At 38.2% G+C, this 27,216-nt stretch overlaps 2 protein-coding genes across 2 annotated transcripts in view; both read left to right on the plus strand.

Moving 5' to 3' along the window:
- Window positions 1–17,597, plus strand: part of zgc:193811 (uncharacterized protein LOC559801 homolog) — a 125,572-nt gene extending 107,975 nt beyond the window's left edge. The window contains exon 5 of the mRNA XM_028813663.2: window positions 17,002–17,597. Coding sequence (XP_028669496.1) covers window positions 17,002–17,323 — 322 coding nt within the window. The 3' untranslated portion in view covers window positions 17,324–17,597. The remainder of the gene's footprint in view (window positions 1–17,001) is intronic.
- Window positions 1–27,216, plus strand: part of LOC127529574 (uncharacterized) — an 813,564-nt gene that overhangs the window by 92,774 nt on the left and 693,574 nt on the right. The window lies entirely within an intron of this gene.

Raw genomic sequence — 27,216 nt, forward strand, 5'->3', positions numbered from 1 at the left:
CTACAAAGGAATATAAAGTACAATATTAGTAACCCAAACCCAAAAACAGGGCCTTCAAAGTGGACTGAAAATAATTAATCAAGTACATTTTCACTGCAAAGTGCTATCACTATTTCTAAAATAAGATACAATAAAAGTGCCAGATGAAAGGGGAACTGAAAACATGTCACATTCAAGTACTAATTAAGTAAAGCCATGTATATGAACACCTAAGTAGACACTAGTGTTATATTCTGCTAAGTGTGACTCAATATAACTATTCATTACTGTACCATCTTTACAGATAGACAACGACCTCTCACTCAGAGAGGAGACAGTCCTTGACAACATATAGTTCAAATGTTGTCTTTCAATTTCACTGTTTTTTTTTTTTCAAATGTACGTAGATAGACATAATTTATTAGTAACAGATATAGTGAAAAAAATGTACCCACTCCTTCAGTGTATTAAATTCCACATAAACAATATGAATATTATTATTATTATTATTATTTACACATCTAACCCTTATGAAATCAAAGACAAACCAAGTAAGTTCAAAAGACAACCTGTTTTACACCAGCCTGGTGAGCATCCTGTTGTGTAAGATGTGGCATTTGGTCTCTGTCAGCCTCTATAGCCACCACCACCACCTTCTCCTCTATTATATTTATATTCCTCATCCACAATGGGCAGCCACCCTGGTGAATATCTGATGCCGCCAGAAGATTTGTGGAAACGCCTGAAGGGCATTTTCCATATTCCTACTGTGCTTTCAACCCCTCTGCATATCTGATGATGCAGAATTACTGTATATTGCTCTTCGGTCACGGTCTGTGGAGTACTTGCAGGTATTGGTAAATATCTGTGAAGAAGATATACGCTGTCACCCAATAGACAGCCACCCCAAAATTTACCGTCGATTGTCTTCTGAAAAATTGTTGAGTTGGCTCAGATAATTGCATTGTGAGTACTTCCAGGCACTTTACTTTGAAGAGCCCTTGGTGACTGCATATTACTCGCAAATTTTCTTCCAAAAACTCTTTACATAGTGTACATAGACTGCAAAAGCTAGGCATCTGAATTGGTAGGAGTATCCCATCCATCACTCCAAAAACACGTGGGATGTTGGTGATTGTGACATTCACGCAGCACTACTGGGGTTGGATGGGAATGCTATATAGCTGTTTATGTGGTGAAGAAGGAGCCTGGTTAGTCTATGTATTGATATGCACACAGCTGCCTTATGCATCTCCAAAAGTCTGCTGGAATCATCTAGTGGTGTAATATGTTGAATTGCTAGGAGCTGCACAACATATGTCAGTACATAGTTATGATGTGTTCTTCTGGATAGGTCTTCCTCCACCAGCTGCAATAGTGCCATTATTTCTTTTCCCTTTTTTTACATTTTATTGAATTTATTAAAATCAAACAACATTCCATACAAGCAAGTCAAATTTTACAAAACTAGGTTCAAGTCAAGTCAACATAGTAAAACTTTCATAATTGAAAAAATATGTAAATAAATAAATAGAATAAAAAAGGGAAGAGAATCCACTTCCTCAATTTAAATGCTTATTCTAAAATGTTATTAATTAGATCCTGCCAGGTTTTAAAAAGGTTTTGCACAGATCCTCTAAGTGAGTATTTTATTTTTCCCAATTCCAAGTAGTATTAACATCGGTTACCCACTGACTGAAAAGAGATGAGTTAGGATTCTTCCAGTTGAGCAAGATAAGTCTTCATGCCAATAGTGAAGTAAAGGCAATTACAGTTTCTTTATTCTTCTCCATTCTAAGCCCATCTGGAGGTACACCAAACACAGCTGTTAGTGGATTAGGAGAGATTGTGACACCCAGGCTGTCTGAAAGGCATTTAAAGATTTTGGTCCAAAATGATGTTAATTGGTGCATGCCCAAAACATATGACCCAATGAGGCTGGGACTTGATTGCAGGTTGGATGTTGCCCTGGAAACATTTTGAACAACTTTAAATGAGACAGATGATTTTAAGTTGAATGATTGTATGCTTTGCACATCTGGAGCTAGAGTGAATTCTGTGCATTGCTGCCTTCCATTCCTTTTCCGAAATGTTGAGTGATCGATTCTTTTCCCAATGTAGTTTGGGATTCTTGAAAGTGAGGGACTTTAAAATGTTTTTATAAATGTCCCCAAGACTGATCAATATTTTTTCTGGAGTAGAAGTAGGTGGGATGGGAGGAGAAATGGAGAAATGGGGTAGGAGTTATTCTGAATGAACAGTATGTCAAGAGTCTTTTGGAGGTGAAAAGAGTGTCAGGCAGAGAAATGATTATGAAGCTGGAAATTGTAGGTATGATGATGAATGTTGTTAGTGCATATGCACCGCAAGTTGGGTGTGCAATGGGTGAGAAAGAAGATTTTTGGAGTGAGTTGGATGAAGTGATGAACAGTGTACCCAAGGGATAGAAAGTGGTGATTGGAGCGGATTTCAATGGGCATGTTGGTGAAGGGAACAGTGGAGACGAGGAGGTGGTTGGTAGGTATGGTGTCAAGGAGAGGAATGAAGAAGGTCAGAGGATAGTGGATTTTGCCAAAAGGATGGACATGGCTGTGGTGAATACTTATTTTAAGAAGAGGGAAGAACATAGGGTTACGTACAAGAATGGAGGAAGATGCATACAGGTAGATTACATCCTATGCAGAAAAGTTGATCTGAAGGAGATTGAAGACTGCAAAGAGGTGGCAGGGGAAAGTGTAGTTAAGCAGCATAGGATGGTGGAATGTAGGATGACATTGGAGATCAAGAAGAGGAAGAGAGTGAGGGCAGAGCCAAGGATCAAATGGTGGAAGTTGAAAAAGGAAGGCTGCAAGGTTGAGTTTAGGGAGGAGGTGAGACAGTCACTGGGTGGCAGTGAAGAGTTAACAGACAGTTGGGAAACTACAGCAGATGTAGTAAGGGTGACAGCAAGAAGGTTGCTTGGCGTGCCATCTGGAAAGAGGAAGGAGGAAAAGGAAACCTGGTGGTGGAATGAAGAAATACAGGAGAGTATACAGAGGAAGAGGATGGCAAAGAAGAAGTGGGATAGTCAGAGAGATGCAGAAAGTAGACAAGAGTACAAGGAGATAAGGCGCAAGATGAAGAGAGAGGTGGCGAAGGCTAAAGAAAAGGCGTATGATGAGTTGTATGAGAGGTTGGACACTATGGAGGGAGAAAAGAACCTGTACCGATTGGCTAGACAGAGGGACCGAGCTGGGAAAGATGTGCAGCAGGTTAGGGTGATAAAGGATAAAGATGGAAATGTACTCACAAATGAGGAGAGTATGTTGAGTAGATGGAAAGAGTACTTTGAGAGGCTGATGAATGAAGAGAACGAGAGTGAGAAGAGGTTGGATGATGTGGAGATAGTGAATCAGGAAGTGCAACGGATTAGCAAGGAGGAAGTAAGGACAGCCATGAAGAGGATGAAAAATGGAAAGGCCATTGGCCCAGATGACATACCTATGGAAGCATTGAGGTGTTTAGGCGAGATGGCAGTGGAGTTTTTAACTAGATTGTTTAATGGAATCTTGGAAAGTGACAGGATGCCTGAGGAGTGGAGAAAAAGTGTACTGGTGCCGATATTTAAGAATAAGGGGGATGTGCAGGACTGTAGTAACTACAGGAGAATAAAATTAATGAGCCACAGCATGAAGTTATGGGAAAGAGCAGTGGAAGCTAGGTTAAGAAGTGATATGATGATTAGTGAGCAGCAGTATGGTTTCATGCCAAGAAAGAGCACCACAGATGCAATATTTGCTCTGAGGATGTTGATGGAGATGTTTAGAGAAGGCCAGAAGGAGTTGCATTGCGTCTTTGTGGACCTGGAGAAAGCATATGACAGGGTGCCTCGAGAGGAGCTATGGTATTGTATGAGGAAGTTGGGAGTGCAAGAGAAGTATGTAAGAGTTGTACAGGATATGTACGAGGTGTAACCTTGGTGAGGTCTGCAGTAGGAGTGACGGATTCATTCAACGTGGAGGTGGGATTACATCAGGGATCGGCTCTGACCCCTTTCTTATTTGCAATGGTGATGGACAGGTTGACAGATGAGATTAGACAGGAGTCTCCGTGGACTATGATGTTTGCTGATGACATTGTGATCTGTAGCGATAGTAGGGAGCAGGTTGAGGAGACCCTGGAGAGGTGGAGATATGCTCTATAGAGGAGAGGAATGAACATCAGTAGGAACAAGACAGAATACATCTGTGTAAATGAGAGGGATGTCAGTGGAATGGTGAGGATGCAGGGAGTAGAGATGGCGAAGGTGGATGAGTTTAAATACTTCGGATCAACAGTACAGAGTAATTGGGATTGTGGAAGAGAGGTTAAAAAGAGAGAGCAGGCAGGGTGGAATTGGTGGAGAAGAGTGTCAGGAGTAATTTGTGACAGATGGGTATCAGCAAGGGTGAAAGGGAAGGTCTACAGGACGGTAGTGAGACCAGCTATGTTATATGGGTTGGAGACGGTGGCACTGACCAGAAATCAGGAGACAGAGCTGAAGGTAGCAGAGTTAAAGATGCTAAGATTTGCACTGGGTGTGACGAGAATGGATAGGATTAGAAATGAGTACATTAGAGGGTCACCTCAAGTTGGATGGTTGGGAGACAAAGTCAGAGAGGCGAGATTGCGTTGGTTTGGACATGAGCAGAGGAGAGATGCTGGGTATATTGGGAGAAGAATGCTAAGGATAGAGCTGCCAGGGAACAGGAAAAGAGGAAGGCCTAAGAGAAGGTTTATGGATGTGGTGAGAGAGAACATGCAGGTGATGGGTGTAACAGAGCAAGATGAAGAGGACAGAAAGATATAGAAGAAGATGATCCACTGTGGCAACCCCTAATGGAAGCAGCTGAAAGAAGAAGAAGAAGTAGGTGGGAGGTGAGGAAAGTTGGGCAGGTTTTATTTAACGAAGTTTCTAATTTGGAAAAACTGAAAGAAATATGTTGCTGGAAGATTAAATTTGGAATGTAATTGTTCAAAGGATGTAAAGACATTATCTAAGTACAGATTTGTAAGTGATTTAATCCCAAATGTTTTCCAGATATTAAAAGCTGCGTTTGTTTGAGAGGCAGGAAAAAGGTGGTTATCGTGCAGAGGTGCTACAGATAAAAGCTTCTCTGTCTTAGAGTACTTCCTGCATTGGTTCCATATTCTGAGTGAATGACGCACAATTGGGTTATTAGTATATTGGCGATAATTGTATTTACTGGGGTACAAAACAAAGAATATAAAGAAGTGCTGCAGGATTTTATTTCTATTGCGGACCAGCGGCATCATGCATAATGCCGTGCGTAGAATTCACACTAAAACATGGCGTACGGACAAAAGCGGAAATGTTCCTATGCACAAAAAAATCCAGATGCATAAATCTGTCTGAGTGTCATATGAAAGCTTATTAGGGTACAGAGAAAAGAAAAAAAAATAGGGACACAGTGGGGAAAAAAGCTCGAAATGTCAACTTTAATCTCGAAATTTCCACTTTAATCACGTAGTTTATTTTGTTATTAAAGTAGAACATCATAAACTTCATCTTAAAATCGTTTAATTTACTAGTTTCTCAAATCCCATCGTAACTAAAGTAGCATGTTAAATGCCTTGTTTTTTATATGTTCTTCTATGTGCTCTATGTGAGTGAATCACTACATGCTTCTTAAATGGGCTTTCTCTTCCTCCAAAAGGACACAGAATCCATTACATTCGTGATATTACAGTTCTCTGAATAATTTAAATACTGTGATGTAAACCTGATATCATTTCAGTATTCAAATCATATCAATTAAAGCATGTATTAAACATGGGAACACGGTGGCACAGTGATAGTGAAGAACTCGCGCCCCATCCAGAGATTGTTCCTGCCTCACGCAAGATGCTTGCTGCGCCATGCACAATCTTTGATGAAATAATTTATTGCAGCAGTACTGTCTCTTTCAAACGTATTAATCCCCAATTCCTGTCCTTCCTTTTCTTTCTCCAAGTACCCAATCACCACACAATCAGCTCAGTAATCGAGTTAAGCCATCAGTAAGCTTAGAACTCAGATTCTTCAAAACTTTTAAGGAACATTGACAAATCTTCGTAGTACATGTTTAATTATTCTATCCATCTATCCTTCCAGTGTCGCACCAGCCCCAGCAGAAATACAGCATGAGGCAGGAACAACGGGGCATCAGCTACTTGCTAGCACTGCCAAACCGTGTCCTCACATGTTTAATTATTAAAAATATAGATTATTTAAATGATGTTAACATTTTATCTGTATAATGTAATAAACATATTTTGCTGCATTTCATCTTAAAAATGATATTGTCATCATATATAAACACGTGCTTTATAAAGTGGTGCAGGTTGTGCAATATTACAACTATCACAAGTTTACAGTGAGGTAATTATACTTATAAGTACAAACAGTTCTACAAGGAGTACTTGATGGACTGATTGATTGCATTTATAGTTCTTGGGATGAAACTGTTTCTGAACCGCAATGCTGTATACTGATAATTCTCTTTCCGATCAGCTGCTGTAGAGCTGTGATTCCACACTCAGATACAGTGATATAAATACTCCTAGTGGTCCAGTGAGAGTAATATGGAAAAAGATGAACCGCTGTGGCAAGCTCTAACAGGAGCAGCTGAAAGAAGAAGAAGAAGGTGTAGTGAGAGTAACAACGCTAAAGCAGCTGTGGTATTTGGAATAGTTTGGTCATTCCATGGACCATTATATTGTTACAGGTTAATTACAATCAGATGCCTTAATCTAATAAACAATATGCAGTTAATTTCAGTGTATATGATATAGCTGTGTCAGGGATGTGGATCTAAAAAAGAAAGGAAACCACACTTGAACAATGGCACTGCTTTGATGCTGGGCGCCACCAGTTTGCAAAACCGAGCGAAGAACTTGCGTACGCCAAACATTTAGCTGGTGTAAAAATGTCAGTGGCTTTACGCCAAGTTTAGGTTTTATACATCGCGATTTGAGTGTGGAAACGGGAGTATGCACCATTTATACATGAGGCCCCAGGCCTGTGTATGTTCATTCATTTGTGTCAATGTCCAGGTTTTTATAACTTGTATATTTACTGCCCAGTAATAACTGAAAGTTAGGTACAGCCATGCCACCTTAATAATAATAATTCTTTATTCTTTACATTTATATAGCGCTTTTCTCACTTCTCAAAGTGCTCAGCAATTGCAGGTTAAGGGCCTTGCTGAAGGGTCCAACAGAGCAGAGTCCCTATTGGCATTTATGGAATTCGCACCAGCAACCTTCCAACTGCCAGTGCAGATCCCTAGTCTCAGAGGGAACTGAGAGAGGCTCAGAGGGACCTCAGATGGATGTTTTGAATTCCAAATAAATGAGGTTATGATTGAATCTAACTTCTTAAAAAATAATTTATTGATGTATATTGGAATGCTTTGAAATAGAAAAAGAAGCTTAGGAAGGATATTCATCTTGACAATGATAATTCTTCCAGCTAAAGTGAAATGGTGGACCGTCTATGCAAGTCTTGCTTAAGTTTTTCCAAGCAGACAGCAAAATTTTGTTGATAAAGTGCTTTATGTTTACTTGTGATGTTTACCCCTAGGTATTTAAATAAAAGGGAAGGTGTCCAATCTAATATTGTGTGTTGGAGAAGCCACTGGAAAGGGCACGCTTTTATTCAAATTAATTCTGAGACCGGAAATCTTTTGAAATTCTTTTAATGCTGTTAGGACTGCAGGCACAGTATTTTGTGGATCTGATATATATAGTACCACTAGCAAAATACCCGCGCTTCGCAGCGGAGAAGTAGAGTGTTAAAGAGGTTATGAAAAAGAAAAGGAAACATTTTAAAAATAACAACATGATTGTCAATGTAATTGTGTTGTCATTGTTATGAGTTTTGCTGTCATATATATATATATATATATATACATACACAGACACACATAAACATATATATACATATACATATATACATATATATACATATCTACATATACACATATATATATATATATATATACAGATACACATACACATATATATACATATATATATACACATATCTATATATATACACATACATATACACACATACACACACATACACATATACATATATACATATACACATACATACATACACATACATATATATATACAAACATACATACATACATATATATATATATATATATACACACACACAGACACATATATATACATATATATATTTACATATCTACACATATATATACATATCTACATATATATACACATATATATATATATACATATCTACATATATATTTATATATATAGACATACATATATACATACATACATTCACATATATATATATGCGTTTCTATAAACATAATTTAAACTTACGGTTTACATATGCATCACTCGCTCGCTTCTTATTGTTTCGCTGCCTTCTCAATTGTTCAGTCAGTTCACATGAGCCGCTCTCTTTTGTGATGTTGCGGCGATACCCACGGCTTTATTTAATGTTAGCTAAGACCCGGCACTTTCTCGCTACAGCAATTTTAACTCTGTTTCAAAGTGATCCAAAGTCTCGTTTATACCTCATGTCTTCTCATTAAACTTGTATCTCGCGAATATGGTATTGCAAACGGCAGGGGGAGCGTTTCTATAAACTTAATTTAAACTTACGGTTTACATATGCGTCACTTGCTCGCTTCTTATTGTTTCGCTGCCTTCTCAATTGTGTAATGAATGTTTTCTTCAGCGCTCTTTGTGGCTGTTCCTTGTTTTCAGTTCACGTGATTACGTAGGAGGCATGATGACGCGACTCCCATGGCCATCGAGCTGCACTTCATTACAGTATATGGACAAAAAAGAGGTTCCAGTTATGACCATTACGTGTACAATTTCGAAATGAAACCTGCCTAACTTTTGTAAGTAAGCTGTAAGGAATGAGCCTGCCAAATGTCAGCCTTCCACCTACATGGGAAGTTGGAGAATTAGTGATGAGTGAGTGAGTGAGTGAGTCAGTGAGGGCTTTGCCTTTTATTAGTATAGATATCATCTGCATATAGTGAAATTTTTTGTTCAAGTCCTCTGATAATCCCCTTCATCTCATAAGCATTTCGACAGTGAACCACCAGTGGCTCTATGGCAATTGCAAAAAGCAGTGGTGACAAGGGACATCATTGTCTAGTACCATATTCTAGTTTGAAAGAAGTAGTCTGAAATAATATTGTTAATACAAACTGAAACTTCTGGACTGGTATACAGCAGTTTAATCCATTCACATATGTTCGGGCCATACCCAAATTTTTCTGATGTGGTGAAAAGGTAGTTCCATTCAACCATATCAAATGTTTTTTCTGCATCCAACGATAATAATATCTCTGGGGTGTTAGACTTTGTGGGTGAATATATTACATTATACAGGCAACAAAGATTGGAAGCTAAGTGTCTGCCTTTAATAAATCCAGTTTTGTCTTGTGATATTATGGAAGGAAGAACTTTCTCAATCCTACTGGTAAGGACTTTGGAGAGTGTCTAAACATCGTTATTCAGAAGTGAGATTGATTTGTATGATGCACATTGTAATAACTCCTTATTTTGCTTAGGAAACACGGTAATTAATACTTGCCGAAAAGTTTGAGGTAGAAGTTTATTGTCTCTAACTTCTGTAAATGCTGCTAATTAAAGGGGATCTAATTTAATTGAGAATTTTTTATAAAACTAGGGGGCCCCTCCTCGCTTCGCTCGCCAACCCCCGTGTTTGGTTTTCCGGATACACACTTTTAAGATTTGTTTTTCTTTGAATTGTTGCTATTTCATTAGTTTCACTTTTATTTCAGAACTTCTGTAAAAACAATATTTGTAATCTTGCGAGTCCCAATATGCTGAATCTTTTTAATGAGGTCAGGATAGGTTTCTCTGTTTGGAATTTCAGCACAGACAAAAATGATCTACATCATCAGCAGTTAATAATTTTTTTTTACAAAGTAAAAAAGTAAGTAGAGTTCTGCATTGGACTCCTGTCTGTAAAGTCGTGCTATTTTCATCTCACAGTTCCAAAAATACATGGGGTTACCAAGGTAATACCCCAGCTTTTGTCTAGGTTTTTGTACAAGGGCTAGACAGAACGTTTTTGACTCCTGGGGTAAATGTAGCTTTTTAAATAAGCAGACAGATAAATATATATACATGAACAAAGTAACCAATAAATGCATGTGCGGTAAACTCCATTTTTGAAATTCTCAAGATTCTTTATTTGTCACATGCATAGTTATACAGGATAACACGCAGTGAAATGCATCCTGATCTGCTTATCAAAAACTGTGCAAAGTTAGAAGAATATCAGTTAAATTAACAAAAAGTCATAGATTGAAAGATAACAGTATAGTAGAACATAATAAATAAGTAAAATTATGGGAATATGGTAGAATTAAGTGTTAAGGTGCAATAGTGTAGTAATTATTGTGCAAAACCAAAGTTAGACTGGTGCATATTTAAATGAGGCAGTTTGTTTGTTTGCGCTACTGCGATCTTTACTTTCTTTTTTATATTTTCTAATTTTCCTACTTTCATATCCTTTAACTTTCTCCACATGTGTATAGCGCCGTTTTTTTGGGGGTTTTTTTAGCCTTTCTAATTTCACTGGTTTCATAGTCTCTAACCTGCTCTGCATGTGTTTAACGTCAACATTTGTAAACGTCTTTATGAAGTTCTACTTTCTTTTATTCATTGTCTTTGAATTCTGAGACAGATTGGACGTGCTTTTTTTCCATTCCACTTGTTCCGGGCTGATCATCATGTTCCTTATTTTCTAAATTTGCACCTAGATTATTGTTTTTCTTTTTAGCATTTTTTTCTCTCCATCGCTTTTGGGTCTCTTTTCTTCACGCTTTTCTTTCTTCTTCGTTTAATCGTCGATGTTTCATTTCTACCCTATTCATTTCTACCGTATTGACCTTATACACTTTATATGCACTCAGAGCCCTGGAGCTGTGTGTGCTGCATGACTGCCTTTACACTACTGATTTGTTTTTTTTGATATTGCTTGTAAGTAGGGTGTGTCTTGCAAGACTCTTGTTCTATGTTCCCGTGAGACGCACCGTGGCAGGTCTCTTTCGTCTCATGGGTCTTTAAATTATCTTCCGAGAAGATCACGTATCGTAGACTATCAGGACAGGGGACAGGATTTCTTTTTAAAATAGAGAGATTAGGCAGAGTAACCATCAGGGCCTGCTGCTTTCCAGCTCTGAAGTGAGTTCATAACATGTAGTAATTCTTATTTGTGCCAGAGAATTGTCCAATTCTTATGCACTGAGAGTATCTAGTTGTGGTATTTGTAATGTATCCAAAGCACATTAGGTCGTGTCTTTTCTTCTTTAATCTGAGTAGAATATAAGGCCTTATAGTAGTCTCTAAATTTGCATTTTTTTTTACAGTCAATGATTTTGTCTCCATCTGTGTTGTAATTGCTGGGATTGCTTTGCGAACTGCGTGCTCATGGATTTGTTGAGCTTTGTTGTTTTCTCTCTGTGTTCATAGTAATGATGTCATGATTTATAAATGAGTTGTTCTGTTTCATTTGTTGTCAAGAGGTTGAGTTCTGAATGCAAAGCCTGTTGTTTCATGTGAAGTGCTTCATTCGGACAACTGGCATATCTGAGAGATCTGGAGATATCTGAGGATGTATTTGTCTCTAAAAAAAAGCAATTTGCTTAGATATAAACTCCATATAGTTCTTGTCTGCTAATAACAGTGGGTTAAGGCGTCATCTGCAAGATGAATATATGGGGCATAGTGATTTAAGCTCCATGATCAAAGGGGTGTGGTCGGAGATAACAATATCGTCGTACTTACAAGATTTAATCGTGGGCAAGAACTTGTTATCTATGAAAAAATAATCAATTCTTGAGTAAAAGTGATGCACAGGTGAGTAGACCAAATATGCTCTTAAGTTTGAGTTTAGGAATCTCCAGGGGTCTGATAAGTTATGATCAGTTACAAACTGTGTAATTGTTTTTGCAGTGTTACATGTCATCACCCCTGTGGCAGGAGACCTATCTAGGTCTGGATTTAAAACACAATTAAAGTCACCATGTAGATATTTATCAAAATTACTTAAATACATAAATTTATATTAAATAAATTACCCATGATGATCAGATATCGCCCTTCAGGATCAGATACCACATCTTGTACTACAAATGAGATTGTTCTATGAATAAGAATTCTCACACCTGTAGTTTTCTTTGTAAAGCTGGAATGGAATATTTGGCCAGTCCAGTCTCTGTGCAGCCGGACCTGATCCTTGCTTACTATGTGGGTCTCCTGTAAAAATACTATTTTAGCATTTAGACCTGTTAGGTGGGAGAAAACTTTCTTTCTCTTTAATTCATGATTGAGACCTTTAACATCCAGCTGAGAAAGTTAACTGGTGATCTTTTGTTGACATTCTGTAGTCTTCATTTAAGACAGTACATTATTACCTAAGACAGCTTTGACCTTAATTTCCCATTTTTCCAGGAGTTATTGCCATGAAGCCTATTGTTACATTGGCTCATACAATTATAAGGATTATTAGGACTGATAAAAAATAGCTTGCTCTCCCCCCCCCCCGTCTCCCTGCCCAATCCCCCCCCCCATGATAGTGCTATTATTTCGACTCTTGGCAACCTGTATGTCTCTACCATTGTACCCTCACGTAAGTGATCAAGCGGGTTTAACTGAGCCCATTATGACTGCATTACCCTGCACATGTCGGCTGCTTGGAAGAAATAAGCATACTTGTTGGCATCTCTGTGTGACGGTGCGTGTGAGCTCCTTGCTCCCTCTTCACACCATCGATCACACAACCGAATGAGCAGATGAGGAAAATATACACCAAGCAAGGGGATACTGAAAAGTGTAAGTGCTTTCATTATTTAAAAAATACACAAAACAAGTGTCCCAAAGTGCAGTGCTCAAAAATGTTCAATAAATAACCCATAATAAAAATGCTCATGTTAAGGTTAAAATCAATAAACAGAAAAATCAGTGCAGGAAAAGCAGTGCAGGAAACTCATTAAAAATTTGCAAGCCCTATTGCCTTCCTTTAAAACTGACGCCTCTCTGGCTTATCCTATTCAGACCTCACAGCCCTGAGAGACCAGCAGGTGCAGACACCCATCTCTTCGGGCCCATTTCCCCCGCAGCCAATCCCACTGCATCCACGGGCAATCACCGAGCGTTGCTCCGCATGAACCCCTGCCAATCCAGGCTCCAGCAGGCAATCTGCACTTCTATCGCTACCAATGGCTCCTTCCAGCAAAAGTACCCCTGAGCATGATGCTTCCAAAATACTCAACAGGAGCAACCCACAGCCCCTTCCTGAGTGATAGCCACTCGCACCTCCTTGGGACTCTATTCCCGTCCACCTTCTTCCACTCTGTTCACCAGCTTGTTTTCTCTGTCTTTCTCCTCCCATTATTTTACCTCCACTCTTTTCTTGACTCCTTTACTTCATTTTTCTTTATTTTTGTGCTTCCCTTTATAGGCTGGGGAACTATTGCAGGAGCGAGCACCTGATTGCTGCCCCAGGCTGATAAGAAGGCAATCAGACTGCCTGCACATTTCCTCTCACATTCCAAAGACATGTAGGTTAGGTGGACTGGCGTTTCCTAAATTGTCCCTGGTGCCCAGACATTTCACGCCCCATCCTGGATGGGCCACCTCAAATTACGACCCAAGTGCTACCGTGCAGCAGGTGACAGTGGGATTTAAAGTTTTTCTGCAACTTCTGTACCTATGAACTGATCCACCTCAATAAAAGCATATTTTTTAAATAATATGCCTTTTATACTATTTCAAAGAAAGGGTGTTTTGTATTCCCAATTTCATAGGTATGGTGGTCTTTTGATCCTAATCTTAGTTTTACAGTTACTAGGCTTTATGGAGGAAAATTATAATATTAATCTATTAGATCATCAATCCCTGGAAAGATCTCATGGATGGATAATCTCATAGAAGGATGTTCAAATTTTCCTTTTTTAAAGCCTCATTTTCATCTTTAAAGTGAGACTGGAAGCCTCATTACAGTCTTCAACCAGAGTAGGAGGCACATCATGACTAGCTAGTTTAGTACTATGGAAACTTCCTATCTACTTTCATTTTAATATATTCATTCATAAGTCTGTTGATAAGCTTGTTTCCTTGCCTTACATCCAACAACCTATTTTATTGCAGCATTCCTTCTCTCACTCATATTGATCAGCAATTACTCTAAATTCCCTTAAGAAAGCAACTGAGGTGATTAAAATCATTTAGAACTTAAGTGAAGACAAACAAATTATTACTGAACAAAGAGATAACAAATGCCACCTGTGATCTATCAGTGGGATAAGCATGAGATTGTTGGTAAAAACTGTTAATTTGTTGCAAAATTCTCCTAATATGTAAAACTATAAATAGTTTAGGTCCTATTTACTTAATTACAGTATATCTGTCTCTCTCTCTGTCATGATCTATAGTTATTGAACTTGTAACAGTTCCAAGATTTAAAAAAATTGAGACTGAGCCACTACTTCTACTTTAAAAAAAGTGACACCAGAGATATTTGAAGCAGATCTGGATAATGGGATGTTATCTTCCTTTATTAGACTGCCCATCATATAGAGTTGTTGCCCGGGCGATGGACGTGACTGCCAGTTGGACAAAATTATCAGTACTGTGACTTTGGATGTTAAAAGATTTATTTCTCTACGAATGATGTTTTTGGATGAGCTGTCGGTCTATATTTTAACTTGCTGTATTTTAATTCTAATTTTAATTCTAGTGATAAAGGAAGTTTATCTCAGTTTGTCAGATTCATTCTGGGTTACTTTATTTTTAATGCTATTTGTGTATTGATGCATGCATAGAGATTTTGTATATTGTAATAATTTACTATAGAAAGCCAGAACATTCTAGTTATGTATAAAGGAGCATTCTAAGTCTGTATCTAGTGAAGAGAGTTATAGAAGAAAATAAATTAACTTGAGTTGAAGATGAATTTTATTCATACTTCAGTGTAGCATCCTTAAGTATATTTGCCCTTTTATTCCCAAATCAAAGAGTTAGATCACAGTTTTTATGAAATATCTAAACAGTTATGACAGTTATGGGTCAAACAATTCTGAAACAGAATACTAATTGCTTATTTTCCAATAGCACTTGAAATGGCCGAGTATAGTTGGTTATTCATTATGCAACCTGTAAAAGGTGCCATAGAGCCCCAAAACCCAGACACAGCCTCACAGACATACAAGTCCCAGGTTCAAATAAAAGGTTTATTACAACAAATAACTTCACAAGGCTTCTTGTCCATGCCAATCAGAATCACAATCACTGTTATCCCCCACCCTCTTCTTTCTTTTCTTCCACTCCTCCAGGTGAGCTTAGTCCTGTTTCACCTGACTCCAGCTCACCGGAACATTGTCTATAGGAAGCTCTTGTGGGTCAGGCAGAAGCCTCACAAAGTAAGGATTACTACTCCCAGCAGCACCCCTTGATGGCCCTCAAAGCCCAACAAGGCTGTCCCATAGGACTACAGTTCCCACCATGCTCTGTGGGTGTCTGTATGGGTATCATAGCCCAGGGGTACCCCCACCTAGTGTGCAGGGAGAGCAAACAGTCTAAACATGTATCTCAATTGGTCTTTGGTCCATCCCAGCCAGAACGCTAGTGTATTCACTCCCACATTGGCACCTTTTACCAATCTCCTCGTTAAGGATGAAAGGTAGGAAACAATCTGATTTTTCTCATAGACATTCACTACTGCAGCCACCCAGCCAACTAAGGAGCAATGCACCATTCTGGACAGTATGCCAACCCATGCCTGCCATCTATCACAATTAACATATGGAATCCTAGGAATACCCTATCAGGAATCCTATACTTGAAGCATTATTAGTCATTTTAGTTTGTGGTATTTGGTATGTTTTCTGCAATACTCCTTTTTTATAAAAACTAAACATAGATGAATCACAATCTCTTATTAACAATGTTCAACAAGACTTGGAAACTTTCATCTTTAACAACACTATGCATATACGTAAATATTAAGGATGTTTCCAGAAATGGGGCATTCTACACTAAGAAAATGTAAAGCTAAATCAATACTATAACAAAGCATCAAAAAAGAACTTCTAACACATTATGACTTTTCTTCTTTATGTACTAAATTGATAAGTATGCAAACATTCAACATTTAAGTTTCATGTAATTAATGTAGAAGTAATGCTTCCTAAACAGGACTTGTAAGAAATAAAGAAAAACATCTGGACAGAGACACTCACACGTGTGCTCATAGTTACAGGCATTAGTGGAAAAGTAACATAGTCAACCATTTTCTTGCTCTGTTTGCAGATCCAGAAATTCATGGCTCACTTAACAACTAGGGTTGTAAAACTAAACATCCCCTGAGTTCTTAGAACATTTACACTCTTTTGAACACCAATTTATACAATTCAAGAGAGAAATTCAATTAATGGAAGTCAATGGAGGCTGGTGTCTATTAATTTCCTGCAATGTCCACCCTGGTTCAGTTTAGTTTAAAACAGAATTATATTAAAAGTGGATCTATAATCCACATAAACACAAGAAGATAATTTCAAACCCATAGATCTATACTTAGAACCAAGCCAAGCATAGTGAAGTGATGGCTCAACCATAATTATCACCGGTGACAATATGAAAAGTAGAGTGTGCCTGCACTGAACCTTTATTTGATAAGGTAACTAAATGGGAATAAAATATTATTAATTAAGCTCTGATCTTTCTGTTACACATGAAGCCTTTTCTTACTCTCAAGTTGCTTGTTTGGTTATGTGTATTGTTTATGATTTTTTTTAAATTAGAAAACCATTTTGGAAGTTCATCTGCCATCTTAGTTTTATATGTTACCATGATGTATTATATCTTTATAGGGTCATTATTGTCAAATGTACAGAGTATAGTGAAAGTTTTACTTGCATATGCTAATCAACAATTTACCGGTATTATTTTCAACCACAGGTCAGAATTGGCTCCTCTTGTTGACCTGACTCAATGGAAGATGGATAATATGCTGCAGAAAATTCCTCCCCAGGCCAGTTCAGTATGTCTGCCTCGTTTGGCACCAAGATGTTGTCACATACCACATAAGAGCTTTCTTCCTCTGTCCTGTGAAAGCTATGCTTGGCAAACCTCCCAGCCTCATCTACAAGCTGCATCATATCCTGTTGGTGTACTGTCAGGCCCACCAGTAGGTGCAGCATTTCCCGAAATTATGAAGATCCCAAAAATGTACAAGACTGAAAATGAAGAATATGGTTCCAAAAAACCAATTACCATGTAAAAGAAAAAGATTTATTGCAGCAAAATAAGTATTGAGGTGGTGGTTGCTGTTGTTTTTTATGCCAATGTCTAGTCAATGTGTAGCTTATCTGGATATCTTGTATCTTTCCTGCATGTTCTATTTCTCTTTGAGTCTCCTTTAATATTTTTCTCACCTTCTCTTTCCACATTATTATTGCAGCTGTTATTCTGGCACAGTATCGCCATAATTTTACTTCTTTTTACTATTTTAGCTCATTTTACAGTACACAATATGATCTGGAGATATCTGAGGATGTATTTGTCTCTAAAAAAAAGCAATTTGCTTAGATATAAACTCCATATAGTTCTTGTCTGCTAATAACAGTGGGTTAAGGCGTCATCTGCAAGATGAATATATGGGGCATAGTGATTTAAGCTCCATGATCAAAGGGGTGTGGTCGGAGATAACAATATCGTCGTACTTACAAGATTTAATCGTGGGCAAGAACTTGTTATCTATGAAAAAATAATCAATTCTTGAGTAAAAGTGATGCACAGGTGAGTAGACCAAATATGCTCTTAAGTTTGAGTTTAGGAATCTCCAGGGGTCTGATAAGTTATGATCAGTTACAAACTGTGTAATTGTTTTTGCAGTGTTACATGTCATCACCCCTGTGGCAGGAGACCTATCTAGGTCTGGATTTAAAACACAATTAAAGTCACCATGTAGATATTTATCAAAATTACTTTTACATTTTGATGAAACTCATTCTATTCCCTAGATGATTTTCAACTTCTCATCATTTCTTTCTTTGTTAGTTGGTGTTGGGCTGCCATAAAAATAGTACAAAACATCACTAAAGTATGTCAAGAAAAATTTGAAAGGGTTCTCAACTAGTCAGCATTGAGTATTTGGCAGAAGTCCACTTCTCCAAGCACAGCTTCAGTGATCATGATGTACTTCGAATAATGGAAGTTCTGTTCTCCGTCAATAACCTGATGTGTAGGTTTGAAACCACTTTAGTCTGAAAGGGGCAGCCATCTTGGATTTCCTGGCTTTAGGTTGTGGGGTGGCCATACTGGTTGTAGGATGTGGGTGGATAACAGCTTTGTTTAGAGACAGGTCATGTAGGAAGACAGGTACCTACCTATGCACAATCAGGCATCAAGTAAGTGTAGACTCTGCTGGTATCATAACAATAGATGGCCAGACCATATGCACAAAGAGTAACAGGTTCCAACCCATGGTAGGATGGTAAAAGAACCAGAGAGACAATATACAAGGATGCATTAGAAAAAATCTTTTACATTCCCAACAAAACTAGCAGTTTTTGTAGTATGTCACACATATACACATAACTACACCCTATGCCCTACATAAACACACACAGAAATACCCACCTGCACTCAACCATGCATACTCAGCAGCCATACAATATGCACTTCAGAAGTGGTCAAGAGCTAAGCATTTTCAGGCCCAGCTAGTACTTGAATGTGAGACCATCTAATAAAGGTTTGGGGTGCTGCTGGAAGAAGTGTTGGTGAGGAGGGGGTGCTTACCCTATGGTCTAAATGTGGATTCAAATGCCCAGTTCAGTGATGGGGACACAGTACTGCAAAAATGGTGCCATTCTTCAGATGAGACATAAAACCGATGTTCTGAATTTCTGTGGTCATAAAAGATCATTGAACATTCCTTGTAAAAACCTGGGTGTATCCCAATGTCTAGGCTAAGTTACCCTCCATGGCCTAGTCATTCTGTCCTCCAATCATCTCCTGTGTCTAACTGGCCAACTCTCTTTCTCACCACTTCACCATCTAAGAGCTAATGTGTGATGAGCGTACCACTGCAAAAATGGCTGTCATTGCATCATCCAGGTGATGGAACATATTAAAGGGGGTGTAAGTGGCTCCTCACTCACTTTGAAAAAGGGCTTTGAGTAGTGAGAAAAGTGCTATATACATGTAAAGAATTATTATTATTATTATTATTATTATTACATAATCAGCCAAACCAAATTGTTTTTAATTAATGAAAGAAAAATGCTACTAGTGTGTCTTGAAACACAAATTTTTGAAAGAACTCCAGCACACACTACCTGCATCCCCTTACCTCACACATAAACTCCCACCTTAATCTGCTGATATATATAACCAGTCCCCAAATATATTACTTTTAATACATAAGTAAAAAGATACCAATGTATCTTGGAAAACTTAAATTTATTAAAAATAGTCATGCATGGATCACATTCAGTGGAATCGTCTTAGCTTTTAGAGTTACACATATCTGTCATAAGAATTAAATACATTTTTCTTCTTAACTTGAAATAATTTTGGAGCAATAATAAAGCAGTAGAAACAAAATTTCAGCACTAAATCCATACAAGTGTAGTTAGTTGTATTGAATCCTTTCTTAAAAGTCAGTCCAAATAAAAAAGGAAACACAGTGATATTTAAAAGTATGACAACCACAACAACAATAACATATATTTAAATAGCACATTTTCATACTACAATGTAGCTTAAAGTGCTTTACAAGATGACAAAAAAGTTGCAAAAAAAGAAAAACAATTAAGATAAGGCAATAATATTAAAGAATAAGTAACGACAAAACAAGGTAAGTTCAAATGGCAGGGAGGACAGAAAAAATAAAAAAACTGCAGTTAGGCTGGAGAAAAAACAAAATCTGCATTGGTTCCAAGGCCAAAAGACTGCCCAGCCCCCACTAGGCATTCTACCTAACATAAATGTTCCTAAATCAGTCCTCTTTGTTTTCATGCTCCACATGATAGAATTCTGATGAAATTGTTCTCATGGACAGCTGAGACATCTTCCTTCATTCTATATTCTCAGGGGACAATGGTGCATTGATCAGGTAGTGGTGGCACAGATCACCACCACAAAAGAACCAGAAAAGACAGCAGAGAATAGTAGGGATTACTACAGATTGTGGATCCCTGAAGAATATGATAATTCTATAACAATACAGGCTATTAGGAATACAAATGAAATGTAGTTACAAAAAAGCCATATTAAAATAATGGATTTTTAGCAGTTTTTTAAATTGAAGATTTGTGGCTATGACTTGTGGTGTAGGGAGACAGGAATTCCAAATTGTGGGACAGAGCAAGATTATTTAAGGCTTTATAAACCAATAGTAGTATTTTAAAGTCAATTCTGAATGACACAGGTAACCAATATAATAACACTAAAACTGATGAGATGTGCTCAAATTTCCTTTTTCTATTTATTCTTGCTACTACATTCTACACTAATTGCAACTGATTAATGTCTTTCTTAGATAGTCCTGTTACAAGTTTATTGCAGTAATCTAGTTGACTAAAAGCAAAAGCGTAAATTAATTTTTCAGTGTCTTGTACTTATAAGAGGTCTAACTTTGCTATATTCCTTAAAAGAAAAAATGCAGTTCTCATAATCTGGTTAATATGTAATTTAAAATTTAGGTCAGAGTCAATGATTACCCCCTAAATTCTTTACCTGCTCCATAATTTTTAAACATAAGTGATCAAGTTTATTTCTAATACCCTTGCTATATCCTTGTTTTCCAATCACTAAGGTTTCTGGTTTCTGCTTATTTATTTTGGGAAAGTTACTACTCATCCATTCAGAAATACTGCTGAGACATTGGAGAAAAGATCCAAGAGCATCAGGGTCATCAGGTGCTATAGAGAAATAAAGCTGTGTGTCATCTGTATAGCTGTTGTAGCTCACCTTGTACTTTGAGATAATATGACCTAATGGAAGCATGTAGTTTGGAAAGAGCAGCGGACCCAGAATAGATCCTTGTGGCACACCATATACAATATAGTATAATCACCACAACTAACAAGGAATGTTCTACCTGTTAAAAAAGACTGAAACCAATTTAAGACACTGACAGAGAGGCCCACCCACTGTCTAATGTGATTTATAAGAATACTGTGGTCTGTGGTGTCATATGCTGCATTCAAGTCTAAGAGAACAAGAACAGTTATATGACATCTGTCTGCATTAACCCGCAAATTATTTACTACTTTAACCAGAACGGTTTCTGTACTAGGATTTGTTCTAAAACCTGACTGAAATTTATGAAGATTATAATGCTTATTCAAGTAATCATTTAGCTGCCTAATAACAGCCTTTTGTAGAATTTTACTTAAGAAAAGCAGGTTAGAAATTTGTCTAAAATTGTTAAAAACAGTGGAGTTGAGATTTATCAATGTCAATGTCAATTTATTTATATAGCACATTTAAACAAACATTGTAATGCTGTGGCCAAAGTGCTTTACAAAAATAGAACAAATTAACATAAAACATAAATAGAAATAAAATATATGAACATAAAATAAAATACATAATAAATAGAAGTAATGTTATATACATAAAAAATAGAAGTAATATAATCACAAAGAGGAAGCCATCAGTATTACTGAAGGTAATTGAATGCAAGTGAGTAGAAATGAGTCTTTAATCTTGTTTTAAACAGTTCAATTGTAGACGACTCCTTTATATGATGAGGTAAAGAGTTCCACAGGCGAGGTGCGACAGCTGCAAAAGACCTGTCCCCCTTGGTTTCACACTTGGTACGAGGGACAACCAGAGACAGCTGACCAGAAGATCTAAGCACTCTAGATGGCTGATGTAAAACACACAGTTCAGATAAATAGGCAGGAGCAAGCCCATGTAAAGATTTAAAAACTAGCAGCAAGATTTTAAAATCAATTTGAAAACTGACAGGCAGCCAGTGTAAAGAAGCTAAAATAGGAGAGACAGAGTCATACTTTCTTGCCCCAACCAGAAAGCGAGCGGCAGCATTTTGTACCAACTGTAACCTGTGTATCAAGGATTTGTTAATCCCAGAATACAGCGAGTTGCAGTAATCGAGGCGAGAAAAAATAAACGCATGAGTAGCTATCTCAAGATCCCTAGAAGATAAAAAAGGCTTTATCTTACCTAATAGACGAAGTTGGAAACAGCAGCTCTTGACTACAGAATTTAATTGTTTCTCAAAAGAGAGGTCACTGTCAAAGGTAACACCAAGATTGCGGACTTGAGGTTTAGAAAAGACAGAGAAAGAGCCGAGAAGACCAAGACCAATTTGGGCTTTAGCTGACGGACCCACTATAAGCACCTCCGTTTTATTTTGATTTAGATCAAGAAAATTATTAGCCATCCAGGATCTTAATTCAGACAGACAGTTGTGGAGTTGATTTGTTGTAGAGTTGCAGACAGGAATATAAACCTTAGTACCATCAGCATAGCAGTGAAAAGAAATGTTAAATTTCCTAAAAATTGCTCCAATAGGGTGAAGGTATATGGAGAATAAAATAGGACCCAAAATGGATCCCTGAGGAACACCATATTTAAGAGGAGCAGTAGATGAAGAAGAGGAATTAAAAGTCACTGAAAAGTGTCTACCAGTTAAATATGACCTGAACCAGTTAAGAGCAGCCCCTTTAAGCCCAACAAGATGTTCAAGCCGCATCAGCAATATTTCATGGTCAATAGTGTCAAAGGCAGCGGACTGGTCAAGGAGGAGAAGGACTGCCGCATCACCTGAGTCAGTAATAAGAGAGATGTCGTTGAACACTTTCAGGAGTGCCGTTTCAACACTATGATAACGCCTAAAGCCAGATTGGTAGATCTCAAATAAATTATTAGAGTTAAGTTGATCAACCAATTGATTATAAATACAGTAATCCCTCCTCCATCGCGGGGGTTGCGTTCCAGAGCCACCCGCGAAATAAGAAAATCCGCGAAGTAGAAACCATATGTTTATATGGTTATTTTTATATTGTCATGCTTGGGTCACAGATTTGCGCAGAAACACAGGAGGTTGTAGAGAGACAGGAATGTTATTCAAACACTGCAAACAAACATTTGTCTCTTTTTCAAAAGTTTAAACTGTGCTCCATGACAAGACAGAGATGACAGTTCCATCTCACAATTAAAAGAATGCAAACATATCTTCCTCTTCAAAGGAGTGCGTGTCAGGAGCGCAGAATGTCACATAGATAGTGAAAACAATCTCTAGCAAACAAATCAATAGGGCTGTTTGGCTTTTAAGTATGCGAAGCACCGCCGGTACAAAGCTGTTGAAGGTGGCATCTCACACCCCCTCCGTCAGGAGCAGGGAGAGAGAGAGAGAGAGAGCCAGAGAAAAACAAAGTCAAAAATCAATACGTGCCCTTTGAGCTTTTAAGTATGCGAAGCACCGTGCAGCATGTCCTTCAGGAAGCAGCTGCACACAGAAGGTAGCAACGTCCCTATCGTCTAGGTGTGCAAACAGCCCCCCTGCTCACACCCCCCTACGTCAGCGCAAGAGAGAGAGAGAGAGAAAGTAAGTTGGGTAGCTTCTCAGCCATCTGCCAATAGCGTCCCTTGTATGAAATCAACTGGGCAAACCAACTGAGGAAGCATGTACCAGAAATTAAAAGACCCATTGTCCGCAGAAACCCGCGAAGCAGCGAAAAATCCGCGATATATATTTAAATATGCTTACATATAAAATCCGCGATGGAGTGAAGCCGCGAAAGGCGAAGCGCGATATAGCGAGGGATCACTGTAATTCTTTCTAGAATTTTAGCCAGAAATGGCAGTTGGGAAATTGGACGAAAATTAGCTAAAACTCCAGGGTCTAATTCTGCCTTTTTAAGACAGGGGCGGACTGCAGCATGTTTAAAAAATGAGGGCACAACACCCGAACTAATAGAATCATTGATGATGGCTAATAAGGGTGGGCCCAACACATCAAACACTTCCACTAGGAGACGTGGTGGTACAATATCCAGAGGACTGGGGGCTGGTTTAAGGGTGTCAATAGTTCTTTTTAGCTGTGAAAGTGAAACTAGATCAAAGGATTCTAAGACAATGTCATGATTAACAGTAGAAAGTTTGTAGCCCATTTGAACAATGCCACGGCGGATAGTATCAATTTTGCTGACAAAGAATGATAGAAACTGGTCACATGAATGAACAATGCTATTTGATCCCATCGCAGAGTGGGGGTGAATGGCCGCATTAATTGAATTAAATAAGACCCTAGGATTCTTTGAATGACGGGAAACTAAATCGGCAAAGAAATTTTGTTTCGTTTTCTTAACTTCAGCCTGGAAATTGAAAAGAGAAGTCCTAAAAATCTGTTTAGAGACAATCAGTCCATCTTTTTTCCAACGCCGTTCAGCAGTTCGACAGGCGCAGCGCAGTGATCGTGTATTTTCATTAAGCCAGGGAGCAGGTCTACCCTTATTACTACGTATCTTGGGCGGAGCAATTGAGTCTAAAATCGTTTTACAGGAGGAATTAAATTTTACGACAGAATCATCGATATCATTATTTTGGTCATGCACATAAAGACTAGAGAAAATCGTTTTAAAATCAGATATAATAGAAGAATTTAAAAAGCGCGAGCAGCGTGGGGGACAGCTATTAGTAGGGACATCAATAGTAATATTCAGGTCCATCATTATAGAAAAAAAAATTCTTAGGGGTTTAACAACTGCAACCTTTAAACAGTCAGGGAAGACCCTTGAATCTAATTATGAGTTCACAATGTCAAGTACACTATCAATAATGACATCAGAGACTTCTTTGAAAAAGCCTGTTGGCACTGGGTAAAGGATGCAGGTGGAAGTTTTCTATGTAGTTCAGGTTGATCTATTCCAGTGAAAGAATTTAACTTGCATAAAAGGGCATGCTGGGATTCAATTGGATTAACTTTGTGGGGATGTACTATATTATTTCTAATATTTATTTTGTGTTTAAAAATATAGCAAAAGCCTCAAAAGTATCACTTGTAGTTTTTAGGAGGCATTCCATTGAGTTCAGAGTGGACAATCAGTTTAATTTTTCTCCATTTACGCTCAGCTCTCTGGCATGGTCTCTTTAAATCAGACACTCAAAACAAAAAAAAAAAAAAAAAACTACCAAACTGGAAACAAGAACCCAGCACAGCAGTGAAGTGTTTATGGGAGTATATATTTTAGACATTTGTATTTCACTAAAGTTTGCAAATCCATTTTCTCTGTTTGGAAGAGGATAGCCAACTAAAAACACACCTATATAAATATATACATTGTAGCAGTAGATGCTCGTGTCCACCTCTCGAACCCTCAGGTACCACTCTGATGACCAGGTGAATGTATAAATTATATTTATTTTATAATTATATGGTGCACCAAGCACTCTCCTCCACTCCACACTCATTAACTACAATATTCTTCTCTAATAACACAATCCTCCACTCCCAGACACGTCGCCACCCTACCTCCCAGCTCAGCTCAGTGTCTGGGCTTACCCATAGTCCTTTTATAGCCCCTGACCCGGAAGTGGCTCCAAGCCAAACCCACAAGTCCGTTTTCCTTCCGGGTCAGGGCAAAGTCCTTTTCTTCATCCCGGGAGCACATCGCTTCTTCCAGTCACGTGACTGGGATGCACTCCCGGGTTATAGGGCATGCCAGAGCCCACTAGCCCCCCTACAGCGACTCCTGGCAGCCCCCAAGGTATCCAGCAGGGCTGTGTCAAAACACAACAAAGTCCATGAGGCCCTGCTGGAACTCGGGGCGCAAATATGCTGTCCGGAGGGCTCCTCCTAGCGGCCTGGGGGTGACGACCGGAGTCAATAGCCGGTCGTCTGTCACAACATATATACCTTGATAGCTGAGATAATCATTGCATATCTATTTGCTGTGTCTATATAATACAAAGTTGACTGGCTCACTCACTCATCAACAAAAACACTTTTTCCTGTGTAGCTTAAAGCTGAGATTTGGCAGTATGGTATGTTCAGACCAGTAGGTATCTGCTAACCCACCTCCCCAGTAGAAAAACTACCAAAAATACCAAATATACAAAAATCTCAAAAACACTTTGACTGGTTTGAATGAATTTTGTTGATATTATACTAAAAGACAACATGTGTTTTTTTATTTCCCAATATTTCTCAGTAAAAATTGTAGCAACTGAGGTATTCTTATGCACTGCACCCTTTTTCTGCTTCAGCTGTTATCACGTGAAAAAATGGGGCATGCAGTTAATGCATATGAATGACGAAAGCAGAACAATGCCAGTCTACAAACTGCACTAATCAGCCATAAAAATGGGACTACCAGCATGTGAAAAAGGGCAGCTGCTCTGAACAGGAAAAAGAGACATGGTGGCGAAATGCATTGAATTTGAGATATGAAATGGACAAGGAAAAGTTAGGGAAAACTCAAAGAAGACATGGTGAGCAAGTGGGGCACATACAGTACTCCTTGTTCTGATGCATCTTCTCACACCTCGTGATGCAGTAAAATACATACACATTCAGACCAGACTGGATTGTCAACTGCTCTTACAATATATACACAAACTTCAAAGAAGGGGGGGTGTTGTGGGACAGCTTAGTTGGTACTTGTAAAATACACACACTATTGCAGAGAGCTAAGGTACTCTTTGGAGTTCAGACCACTTTGCTCTGGTTTGTAAATCAAAAACAGGGAACAGCCGGTACAGCATTCCAGATCACTTTAAGCCCTGAGTACAACGCAAGCTAAGAGCAGTGGACTGCCTTGGTTAGTTTAAATTTTGCACAGCTCAGTAAAGAAGCCCCCCATGGCCAGAACATAGAGGAGATGGACATTGTACATACTTCTCTATATTATTTTTTTTCAACTGTTCTTATCTGTACAATGTTTAAAACATTGAGTTCATTCCATGGCACATATAGTTGTGCAGTCTGTAAATGCCAATGCTGTATGTGATAAGTTAAAGGAAACCATGATTCAGTGTATGTTGCTTTAAATCTAAACCCTCCAAAACTTTGTAATGGTACAAGATTGCAGATCATGGTATTGGATTTAAATCTGAAATTATATTATTCCCAGAATTCCCATTAGTAATACTTGTTTAAACGCAAAAAAATACTGTGCTCTAAAATTGTTTTTTGCA

This window comes from Erpetoichthys calabaricus, chromosome 11, assembly GCF_900747795.2.
Source record: "Erpetoichthys calabaricus chromosome 11, fErpCal1.3, whole genome shotgun sequence".
Lineage (NCBI taxonomy): Eukaryota > Metazoa > Chordata > Cladistia > Polypteriformes > Polypteridae > Erpetoichthys > Erpetoichthys calabaricus.